General features: G+C 44.9%; 1 protein-coding gene across 1 annotated transcript in view; it reads right to left on the bottom strand.

Moving 5' to 3' along the window:
* The window catches only part of hmcn2 (hemicentin 2), a 71,581-nt gene that overhangs the window by 22,795 nt on the left and 36,619 nt on the right, over positions 1-12,167 (bottom strand). The window contains exons 29-48 of the mRNA XM_035787317.2: positions 11,481-11,607; positions 10,869-11,026; positions 10,403-10,681; positions 10,136-10,278; positions 9,873-10,023; positions 9,502-9,744; positions 9,257-9,370; positions 8,921-9,108; positions 8,636-8,732; positions 8,328-8,489; positions 7,926-8,039; positions 7,630-7,826; positions 7,394-7,475; positions 7,144-7,275; positions 6,857-7,000; positions 4,716-4,875; positions 947-1,071; positions 650-833; positions 405-502; positions 24-302 (exon numbers count right to left, since the gene is read on the bottom strand). Of these exons, the coding sequence (XP_035643210.2) occupies positions 24-302; positions 405-502; positions 650-833; positions 947-1,071; positions 4,716-4,875; positions 6,857-7,000; positions 7,144-7,275; positions 7,394-7,475; positions 7,630-7,826; positions 7,926-8,039; positions 8,328-8,489; positions 8,636-8,732; positions 8,921-9,108; positions 9,257-9,370; positions 9,502-9,744; positions 9,873-10,023; positions 10,136-10,278; positions 10,403-10,681; positions 10,869-11,026; positions 11,481-11,607 (3,177 nt within the window). The remainder of the gene's footprint in view (positions 1-23; positions 303-404; positions 503-649; positions 834-946; positions 1,072-4,715; positions 4,876-6,856; positions 7,001-7,143; positions 7,276-7,393; positions 7,476-7,629; positions 7,827-7,925; positions 8,040-8,327; positions 8,490-8,635; positions 8,733-8,920; positions 9,109-9,256; positions 9,371-9,501; positions 9,745-9,872; positions 10,024-10,135; positions 10,279-10,402; positions 10,682-10,868; positions 11,027-11,480; positions 11,608-12,167) is intronic.

Raw genomic sequence — 12,167 nt, 5'->3', positions numbered from 1 at the left:
GAACGTTTGTTCTGCCTGCTCACCCAACACAGTGAGGTTGAAGCTCTTGGTGCTGCTGCCAGCCTGGTTGCTGGCCACACAGCTGTAGAGGCCTCTGTCAGAGAGCCCCACGTCAGGCAGCTGCAGCCGCGTCTCCTGGCCGTCAAGCAGCAGGTTGCGATGCAGGGACAGAGGCTGGCCGTCCTTTAGCCATTTCAAGGAGGGAGGGGGGACACCCTGCGCCTCACAGGTCAGCGTCACCAGGGACCCCCGCACCACTGTGACCGGCTTTACAGGCTCCACATGGTCCACACCTGGAGGAACTGAGACAGAGACAGGCAGGCAGACAGACAGACATCCGTTTACAGGTATAACACTTACAGCTCATTGGTGTATTCATCAAAAGGAGGTGGGTAAGTTAGTACCTTGGACCTGTACATCAAAGTTAAGCTCAGCGAGGCCAGCACGACTGCGTGCCACACATGTATAGACCCCAGAGTCTGACAGCTGCACTGGAGAGATCCTACACACACAGAGGGCATACACATTCACTTTCACCTCACCTGAAACTCAGGCATACTTACTAAAACAATATCCTGTTTATTCCTTCATTAAGGCAGCTTTGTGAGAGAGCAACCAAACTAGACATCTGTCATGTATAGAATCTTACCTGAGTACAGTGTCTGCGGAGAGGAGGCGGATACGTGGAGAGAGGAGCAGGGGGCGTCCATTCCTGAGCCAGCTGATCTGGGGTGGAGGGTTACCTGCTGCCTGGCACTCCAGGGTCACCACACTGTCCTGGGTGGTCTGCACCTCTCTGGGGGCACTGGTCTCACCCGAGATAGAGGGGGGCACTGTGCGGAATTACATCATCATTATTACCAAGAATCCAGATTGTTTCTAGGAAGCTCAGTACTAATTTAGTTAGGAAATATTTTCTTTAACACGTAGATAAAAGACAACTGACCCAGTACAAGGAGGGTAAAGATCTTGCTCTCCTGGCCAGCAGGGCTGACCGCCAGACAGGTGTAAGTCCCAGAGTCCTCAGGCCTGAGCCTTAGCAGGGTTAGAGTGCTCCCATCAGGGGATATGCTGTAACACAGAACACACACACATCAGTGATTACGAAGCAGGGCTGGACATTCAGGTAAATTTGCCAGTGTCACACAGGTCCAGTGCCAACTGAAGGCTACTGGCCCCTCCAAGAAATAAAATATATATAAAGCATTTTATTATCACATAAACCACATAGGTGAAGTGAAATGTGTTGTTTTACAGGGTTGGCCATAGTAGTACAGAGCCCCTGAAACAAATTAGAATGATTAACCCTGCTCAAGGTCACATCAACACATTTTTCACTTTGTCGCCTTGGGTATACGGTCTGCAACCTTTCGTTTACTGGCCCAAGGCGCTAACCACTAGGATACCTACAGCCATATGAACATTTGACAGGAAAGCAAATGATGAAGCATCATTTCAATAGCAGGTGATTTTTCTCTTTCATTGGCGAGCTAAGCAAGTAGCCTATACAAGGTTAATACAGTCATTGGCAAGTCAAATTCAAGGTCTTTCACTTATTTTTTTGAGCACTTAATTGTAATTTTCAAGAACCAACATTTTATATTTCACTGTTGTAATAGTCTACCACTAAGCCACTAAGCATAATAAGCATACTGCATTACCGCTAAGCATAATGCATTTTTACATTCTAAAATATGTCAGAATAATGTGGGCATTGCCTGACTAAATAGACATCATGCTCCGGACACAAACTCACTAATTAAGTCTTTCCATGTGGTCACTAGTCAGTCTCGCCATTTGAGATGCTGAAGAGTTATTGAGGGGTGTCTGTATCATGTTTAACTCTTAAGGATCCGTCCTTTTTTTCAATTTTTGTCCAAAATGACATACCCAAATCTAACTGCCTGTAGCTCAGACCCTGAAACAAGGATATGCATATTCTTGGTAACATTTGAAAGGAAACACTTTGAAGTTTGTGGAAATGTGAAAGGAATGTAGGAGAATATAACACAATAGATCTGGTAAAAGATAATACAAAGAAAAAAACAACCATTTTTTTTGTACCATTTGTATCATTTTGGCCACTAGATGGCAGCAGTGTATGTGCAACATTTCAGACTGATCCAATGAACCATTGTATTTCTGTCCAAAATGTTGTATCAAGACTGCCCAAATGTGCCTAATTTGTTTATTAATAATTTTTCATGTTCAAAACTGTGCACTCTCCTCAAACAATAGCATGGTATTCTTTCACTGTCCTGGCAAATATTCTTGTTACTTACAACCTCATGCTAATCACATTAGCCTACTCAACCGTCCCGCAGGGGACCCACCAATCCTGAAGAAGTTTTAAAAACTAGAAGGTGAACAAAAATAGGTTTCCATTTGAAATGAAATGCTTTGCATGGAAAACAAAGTTCAAGCCAACATTCAGTGTTGTCTTGCTCATAATAACTTCACAACACCCTTCAATTTAAACAGCGGGAAACATACGAACGTTTCTACATCTCTCATGAAAACTGATCAGAAATGAAATCACAGAATAATTATATTGGAGTAGTAGAACCTCTAAAGTACAAATAAAGAAAACCATTGAATGAGTAGGTGTGTCCAAACGTTTGACTGGTACTGTATGTTTTTTTTAAAGGCAGTAAATTATACTGAATGAACTGTTTCGCTGCCAGACAAGGCTCCGCTGATAGCCAAGTGTAGGTGTTGGGACTGCTGTTGGGACAGCTTTAAGTAGGCCCTAACAGTTTGTGGGCACCATTTGTCACTGTTATAGTGCAATTAATGTATTGTTTAGTGTTGTGTTGTGTAGTGGCTTGCAGGCATGCATCTAAAATACTTTGTTGGAGCTTGCCCCACCAAGATTTACATGATCAAATCACCACTGGTGATAAATAATTGACATAAGGAACAGACAGCTAAGGGATTTCATCTGCTTGTTTGTCTTTAATCAGTTATATAGCCTAGTTTAAAAATAGCCTTATTACAATATTTCCTTCACTGGCCCAAGCGGGGCGCTGATGGGGATGCTCGACTGAGCGTTTTCAAAACCTCCCCGGGCCAGCAGGCAGCCCTGTATATCGAACCCTGTTAAGAGAATAACACTGATACACATACAGTTGAAGTCGGAAGTTTACATACACATAGGTTGGAGTCATTAAAACTCGTTTTTCAACCACTACACAAATTTCTTGTAAACATACTATAGTTTCAGCAAGTCAGTTAGGACATCTACTTTGTGCATGACACAAGTCATTTTTCCAACAATTGTTTACAGACAGATTATTTCACTTCTAATTCACTGCATCACAATTCCAGTGGGTCAGAAGTTTACATACACTAAGATGACTGTGCCTTTAAACAGCTTGGAAAATTCCAGAAAATTATGTCATGGCTTTAAAAGATTCTGATAGGCTAATTGACATAATTTGAGTCAATTGGAGGTGTACCTGTGGATGTATTTCAAGCCCTACCTTCAAACTCAGTGCCTCTCTGCTTGACATTATGGGAAAATCAAAAGAAATCAGCCAAGACATCAGAAAAAAAATTGTAGACCTCCACCAGTCTGGTTCATTCTTGGGAGAAATTTCCAAATCCCTGAAGGTACCACATTCATCTGTACAAACAATAGTCTGCACGTATAAACACCATGGGACCACGCAGCTGTCATACCGCTCAGGAAGGACACGCGTTCTGTCTCCTAGAGATGAATGTCCTCTGGTGTGAAAAGTGCAAATCAATCCCAGAACAACAGCAAAGGACCTTGTGAAGATGCTGGAGGAAACAGGTACAAAAGTATCTATATCCACAGTACCACGAGTCCTATATCGGCATAACCTGAAAGGCTGCTAAAGCAAAGAAGAAGTCACTGCTCCAAAACCACCATATAAAAGCCAGACTACGGTTTGCAACTGCACATCATTATGTTTGGAGGAAAAAGGAGGACGCTTGCAAGCCGAAGAACACCATCCCAACCGTGAAGCACGGGGGTGGCAGCATCATGTTGTGAGGGTGCTTTGCTGCAGGAGGGACTGGTGCACTTCACAAAATAGATGGCATCATGAGGCAGGAAAATTCTGTGGATAATTTGAATCAACATTTCAAGACAACAGTCAGGAAGTTAAAGCTTGGTCGGGTCTTCCAAATGGACAATGACCCCAAGCATACTTCCAAAGTTGTGACAAATGACTTAAGGACAACAAAGTCAAGGTATTGGAGTGGCCATCAGAAAGCCCTGACCTCAATCCCGTGGAGAATTTGTGGGCAGAACTGAAAAAGCGTGTGCGAGCAAGGAGGCCTACAAACCTGACTCAGTTACACCAGCTCTGTCAGGAGGAATGGGACAAAATTCACCCAACTTATTGTGGGAAGCTTGTGGAAGGGTACCCGAAACATTTGACCCAAGTTAAACAATTTAAAGGCAATGCTACCAAATACTAACGGAGTCTATGTAAACTTCTGACCCACTGGGAATGTGATGAAATAAATAAAAGCTGAAATAAATCATTCTCTCTACTATTATTCTGACATTTCACATTCTTAAAATAAAGTGGTCATCCTAACTGACCTAAGACAGGGAATTTTTACTAGGATTAAATGTCAGGAATTGTGAAAAAAACGGAGTTGAAATGTAGTTGGCTAAGGTGTATGTAAACTTCCGACTTCAACTGTACTTAGGCTGCCAATTGTAAGTGAGAGGGACTCACTCTATCTCTTGGGTGTCTGAGCCCTCCAGAGTCACTCCATTCTTCAGCCAGCTGAGGCGGGGTGTGGGTGTCCCTTTCACTTTGCACTCCAGAGTCAGCTCATCGCCCACTGGGGCACTCAGGTCAGATGGATGGCCAGAGTCCAGGATTGTGGGGGACACTGAAACAAAAGATAGGCACTATGACTCACAACACTGACATGCAAAAGGTCTTTGATTCTCCTCACGACATGTGATTCTCTTGGGTGTAATCTAATTTACAATGTGTAGGGACAATGGAGGTAAAACATTTAAAAAGTTATCCTTTTTAGATAAAACTACACTAAATATATTCTCATGTCACCAAATCATTTATTAAACCACAATGTCTTGCAATATAGCTTTATCAGCACTCTGTAGGGTAGCACCATGGTGTCGCCAGAAAACAGCTAGCTTCTGCCCTCCTCTGGGTACATTGACTTCAATACAAAACCTAAGAGGATCATAGTTCTCACCCGCTTCCATAGACTTACACAGTAATTATGACAACTTCCTGAGGACATCCTCCAACCTATCAGAGCTCTTGCAGCATGAACTGACATGTTGTCCACCCAATCAAGGATCAGAGAATTAATATTGTACTGAAAGCATAAGCTACAGCTAGCTAGCACTGCAGTACATAAAATGTGGTGAATAGTTGACTCAAAGAGAGAAAGACAATAGTTGAAATGTTTTGAACAAATTAAGTTCTTTTAAAAAATGGAGGACCGAGAGAGAGAGTGAAAGAGAGAGCTGGCTATATTTCCCCCCAAAAAATGTCACTTTCACTTTAATTTACTTAGGTAGCTAGTGCAGCTGTCACGACTTCCGCCGAAGTCGGCTCCTCTCCCTGTTCGGGCGGTGTTCGGCGGTCGATGTCGCCTGGCTTTCTTGCCATCGCAGCGGCTCCATTTTTCATGTATCCATTTGTTTTGTCTTGTTCCCTGCACACCTGGTTTTCATTCCCCAATCAATTCATATGTATTTATTCCTCTGTTCCTCATCATGTCTTGTGTAGAATTGTTTGTGTTATGTGTATTTTGATATTGTGGATATGGTTACACGCATTACTTTTTATCTATGTTCCGTGTTTTGGGCACATTTTATGTTATTTTGTGCTGTCAGTGTGACCTGAATAAAAAGTGTGCCTGTTCACTACACTCTAATCTCCTGCACCTGACTTCGCCTCCAATACACACTCCTAACAGCAGCTAGCTAGGTTAGCCTACTCAAATACCCGGCTCAAATAGAGAGGCATACTATGTTAGCTAGCTGGCTACTGTATGTCTATCCAACACTGGAACTCTTCCAAGTCAAGGTAAGCTTTGGCTTTACTAATTTATTGCTACTGGGGCCCACCGGCGTAACTGTTAATTGCTTACTGACTGTACTACATGATTATAGTACGTTTACTAACGCGTTAGTTCTATTAGTTATGCTGACTATGACGTTACTTTTGCTAATATGTTGACAACAATGTAGGCTGTGTGTAGCGGTTATGATATGAAGGTTTGGCTTGAAAAGGTTTAATCGCCTGGTCACAGACAGCTGATGTGTTGTGCATTGATGTCCATAAGCGAAGGGAAAAGGTGAGAGGAGGAGAGCACGTAGATGCGAGAAGTAATACAACAAGTTGTTTTGTATCTGGCTCTGAAAATTAACTGTTTGTGTGTGATCAGGGGTGTATTCAAACGGAAGCCAACGAAACACGGATAAACATACCTGAATTTGTCCAACAGGAACTCTAGTTTGCAACTGTTGGACTAATGATTACACCCTAGATCAGCTAGATGCAGGCAAGAGTGTGCAAGGCGATATTAAATGTGTTACTGTCTGTCACTGTTTCCTGAAATCTTTCTTTCGACCTGTGTGCACTTACGTTTGTAAACTTTCATTCATATGCTATGTTATAGCAAACTCATGATGGATATAGGGAAAATTTGAGTTTCATGTAGTAGTCTAAATCTATCGATGTTACATTGAACTGGGTGAATGTAATATGAATGACAGTCATCTAATATGCTGTAATAGAAATAAAGCCATGCTTCTAAAAATAAAAAAAATCATACTCCCTCATCTTGAACGTCACCGACTGCCACTGTTGTGGGGGAGTCTGTAGCCTACCTTGCACTGTGAGAGCAAAGTCCTTCTGAGTCTGTCCCTCCCTGTTCTTGGCCACACAGGTGTAGGTTCCAGCGTGAGAGAGGGTCAGAGGACCCAGCTCCAGCCTGTTGCCTCGTACCGACCACTGCCACTGCAGACTGCTCTCTGGGAAAGAAATAACCACACAGGTCAGGCTAAACCAGCAGCTGGAGGTCTCATTCATTCAAATGCATTAATACACGTGTCAAAATGTGATCTTGTCAAAACTGAACTTTTCACAGTTCATTTATAAAACTACAGTTTCTTACCAATAGGGATGCCATCCTTCAGCCATGTTATACTGGGTACTGGGACCCCTGTAGGCTCACACAGCAAGGTGACATGGGAGTCCAGGTTTTGGGTGAGGGACTCATGAAGAGGCCCATCCAGGACAGGGGGTACTAAGGAGGAGAACAGAATAGAAACAATGATATTCATTATACTGTGACATCTGATATGCCAGTATTACCATATGTAAGACACAGATCTAATGGAGGTTACATGGGAGGCAAGTCTCACCATGAACAGTCAAGCGGAAGGTCCTGTCCACTTGTCCAGCCACATTGGACACCTTGCAGATGTACATTCCACCATCAGCCACCTATGGACCATGAACCATAGTCAGCATGAAACAGAACAACAGTGTTTCACTTTGATGCTTAAAACAGGGTTAATCTCATGCCCTTAGTTATCAGTGCTAACTCTTCTAAAGCAGTTAGGACAGCACCAACTGAATGTGATGACAGTGTGTTCACCTGCACTCCTATGATCTCCAGCTGATGCTGCTCCACTTTCAGTCCAGTCCTAGCTGCCAGCTGCAGCCCGTTCCTGTACCATGTGACCTCAGGTGTTGGAATGCCCTGAGCTTCACAACGCAGAGTGACAGATGACCCCACCTGAGGGGTCAGGACCTCTGACTCAGAGTCAAGGCGGGGCTTCAGCGTGGGCAGGACTGTAAACCCATAGGAATAAAATAGACAATATTTAAGTGCTAATTAAGATATTGTAGCAAGTGAAGTTTGACACTGAAGAGGGCAGCACAGTTTCTCACCATAGACACTGAGCAGGATGCTCTTCTGGTCCTGGCCTGCTGAGTTGGTGGCAGTGCACACGTACTGTCCCGCATCCTCTAGTCTGGCCCGGGGCAGCTGCAGCATCTGACCTCCTACAGTACAGACAACAATACGTAGTTCAGAAGGCATAGTTCATGTTCAGTGAATTAATCAGAATGACAGTACAGTAAACTAGATGGCAGGTATCAGAGGATGTCAGCAGAGAACAGCAGAAAGACAGTGTACAGTAGACAAATCACAGATAAAAGTAGACAGTAGACAAATCACAGATACAATTGAATTGCTATGCGTTTATTGTGTATGGTTGGACGATTGAGTACACAATGAGTTATGGAGTGTGTTATGGGCTCTGGGCAGTGTGTTGAGGAGCCAGCTCTGACCTGGCAGGATATGGATGCCCGTGCTGAACTGGAGGACCTGTCCATCTCTGGTCCATGTGATCTCTGGAGGAGGATACGCCTGGACGTCACACAGCATGGACACCATGTGACCCTTTATCACACTCACCTCCTCCTCCCTGCCAGCTACCATCCTTGGGGGAACTGGAGAGGAACAGGAATACATCAGCTCACACTCAGCTAACACGTAAACACATTCACAGGATATCTCTGTCCTTCCTGTGTGAATTGTAGAAATCAGCTTGATGTGGCATTTGAAGAGATGTTTGTACTTGTGGGCTCCATCTCACCTTGCACAGTCAGACTGAAGAGTTTTTCCACTGCTCCAACCTTGTTCTCAGCCACACAAAGGTAGCTGGCCATGTCTGACACCTGCACACTGAGGATCTGAAAGACAGAATAATTAATAACATAATATTATAGACCTGCCCCCTGAGACAGATGAAATAAGAGAGGGCTGTATATTGAATTAAATCAAATGAGTGACACCAGTGCAGGACGGGGGCCATTCTATTCCAAGGGAAGTCCTTATACTGTACTAAGCAGTGCAGTGCTTTGGTATACGGGATTCTGACCTGTAGTTGTCTCCCGTCCTCACTGATGCTGTGGTGTTGTCCGGAGGGCAGCGGTGTGCCGTCCCTCAGCCAGGAGATGGCTGGTTCTGGGTGACCCGTCACGTCACAGTGGAGAGCCACGGTACTGTTCACCACTGCTCCTATCTCCTCCATGAACTCATCCAACTGGCCCGTTATCACTGGGGGGACTGGAAAAACAGGACGCCAAAAGAGAAAAACATTCGGAAATGGCGCATCCGTTTTGCAGGTTTAGGCATTAAGGCTTTTGACTGTACGAGGACCATGATTGAATAATAAGTTGACAGAATAACAGGGATAGTAACAAAGCGTGCCTACCCAGAACTTCCAGGTCAAAGTGCATGCGGTCCTCCCCTGCCTCGTTCACTGCCTGACATGTATATTTCCCAGCATCCTCCTGCTGGACCCGTGGAATCTGGAGTACTTGCCCACCTAAAGGACAACAACATAACAGAGCATCTTATTGGATCACAGTGGAGCTGATGCTGCAGTAGTGCCATACTGGTCGTTGTACCAGTTTGATATCGTAGAACTAGACCTAGAGGGCATGGTCCCCCTCTCACCTGGCAGCAGTACCACTCCGTCAGCGGTGGAGAGCTTGCGTCCCTCTCTGTACCAGCTGAGATGGGGCGGAGGGATGGCGTTACTCTCACAGGACAGGCTGATGGGATGCCCCAGGACCACCTCCCTTCTCTCTGTCATCTCATCATCTCTAACCCCTCCTCCTCCCTCCTCCTCTTCCTCCTCCTCTCCTCCCAGACCCCAGGCTGCTGCACCGTTACTCCCCCGATGGAAGATGGGAGGAACTGGAGAGAGAGAGAGAGAACGAATGTTCAGTTAGTTTCACAAGAGTGCAGTGAGATTATGTTGCATAGTGTGAATTAACTAATTTTACCAAAGGCAGACAGTTCAAATTCCATACGTGGACACTCACCCTGAATAGTGACGTGGAAGTCTCTCTTGTCCTCTCCTGCAATGTTGGTGACCATGCAGGTGTATTGTCCCTCATGGGAGAGCATGGCATTGTCTATGTGAAGAAGGTGACCACTCTCACGGATACCAGTGTGGGAGTTCCTAGTCAACAACTAGAAACAGCAAAAATAAATACAAAAATGTTTCAAATAAGCAGAAATAGACATCTATTGCGTTAAATGAACTTGTGTGAAATGCAGTAGCTAGACAGAAACACAAACCAACCTGTCCATCTTTGAACCACTGGGTCTTGGGTTCAGGGAAGCCTTTAGCCAGACAGGACAGGGTTAATGAGCCGTTGATCCGGACTTTCTCATCTCGGCTACCGAAACTCAGAGATGTAGAGTCCCCTTCAATCTGGGGTGGAACTGATCAAATCAAACAGGCAGTCAAATACCTCTCTGGTATTTACGTACATTGAATTCTAATGATGTTAGACTACTGTTCAGTACATACACCAGAATCAACCCTCTCCTTGTCTGGTTCCCTTACCCAGCACACTGAGTGAGTAGTGTTTAAGAGTGGTGCCTGCTGGGTTTGAGGCTCGGCAGGTGTAGAGACCGGCACTGTCGCCCTGTGCTGCCCCCAACCTCAGTGCCTGCCCACCCCGGGTGTAGGTGAGCTGGGCACTGGACACGATGGGCTGGTTGTCCTTCAGCCAGGTGATACTGGGCATGGGAGAACCTTCTACATCACAGGGCAGAACCGTGGGGAAACCCAACACCACAGACACCTCTGAGGTCTCACTGGGGCCCATGATGGTGGGGGGAGCTGGAAAAACAGGCGGAGAGAGGAGGAGCGTGAGAAGAGAGAAAGGTGACATTCTAAAGGTATACTGTAGTATAGAAGGTGAATCTGCTTCAGCGATAAACATTGTAATTATTTCTGAGATGCAGAAGGAAGTTTGTGTTGTTGGTATGAGGTCATTGAGAAGGAAACATGAGAGAGGGAACAGTACCTTGCACAGTGAGTCTGAACTGGCGCATCTGTGTCCCAGCGCTGTTACTGGCCAGACACTGGTACAAGCCCTGGTCCCTCAGTCTGACTGCCTTCACCTTCATCACCTGGCCCTGCTCATGAAACTCCACATGGGGGTCCCCGTCCTTGGACAGCACCCTGGAGTAGGAGGGAGAGGGGTCAATACTCCAAAGCCTGACAGTGTATTGACTAGGCTAATCCACACACAAAAAGTGATATCTGACACATGGGGTATGTACAAATGTAGGATATTAATTTGAGCTAATTTTGCTACAGCAGGAAAATAATCCTGCAGCAACAGGAAATGTGAATCATTATGTGGATTATAATTCATGGATATTTTTGTTGGGTCTGATACATTTTTCATTTGGACAAATCAAGTCTGAAATTTCAAAGTGGAAATTACAAACTTTAGAATCCTTTTTAAAACTAAAATACACTACAAGTTTGTATTTCCTGCCGTGCAGGAAAATTCTCAGCAACACAAGAGTAATCAAATTACGATCCTACAATTGTATATGAGTGTGAATAAACAATTTAATTTGATGGGTAGTAGCTATATGCACAAGTGTCAATGTCAAGAAAGACTCACTCTCCATCCCGGCTCCATTCAACTTTGGGGGCTGGGCGCCCACTGACCCGACACTGGAACTCTACCTCCTGTCCTGACACCACTGACAGATCCTGTACCCTGGACATCCCCGAGATCACTGGTGGGGCTAACTCACACACACACACACACACACACACACACACACACACACACACACACACACACACACACACACACACACACACACACACACACACACACACACACACACACACACACACACACACACACACACACACACACACACACACACACAGAGAGAGAGAGAAGTTAGGCCATGGTAGGATGCAATTCAAACTTAGACCTGGAATTGCTAAAATATACTTAAGAATAAAAAGTTAAAGTATAAATCATTTCAAATTAGTGACACCAGCGCAGGATGGGGGCCATTTTCTTGTATTTTAAATTTACGGATAGCCAGAGGCACACTCCAACCCCCAGACAACATTAAGCATGTGTATTTAGTGAGTCCGCCAGTCAATGGCGATATAGGCGACACGGGCAACTGCCCCGGGCAGCATCTTGCAGGGGGCGGCATGGTGACATTTGTACGATCGGTTTGCTATCGCTCATTTGCACGTCACATCAATGATATCATGTCACCGTGTGGGACTGTGGGTCAATTAACCTTGTCGGAGTGGGTGCCCTGATTCTAGTTTGTGAGCT

Source organism: Oncorhynchus keta, chromosome 14, assembly GCF_023373465.1.
Source record: "Oncorhynchus keta strain PuntledgeMale-10-30-2019 chromosome 14, Oket_V2, whole genome shotgun sequence".
In the NCBI taxonomy this organism is placed as follows: domain Eukaryota; kingdom Metazoa; phylum Chordata; class Actinopteri; order Salmoniformes; family Salmonidae; genus Oncorhynchus; species Oncorhynchus keta.
This window is presented reverse-complemented; position numbering and strand designations above follow the sequence as displayed.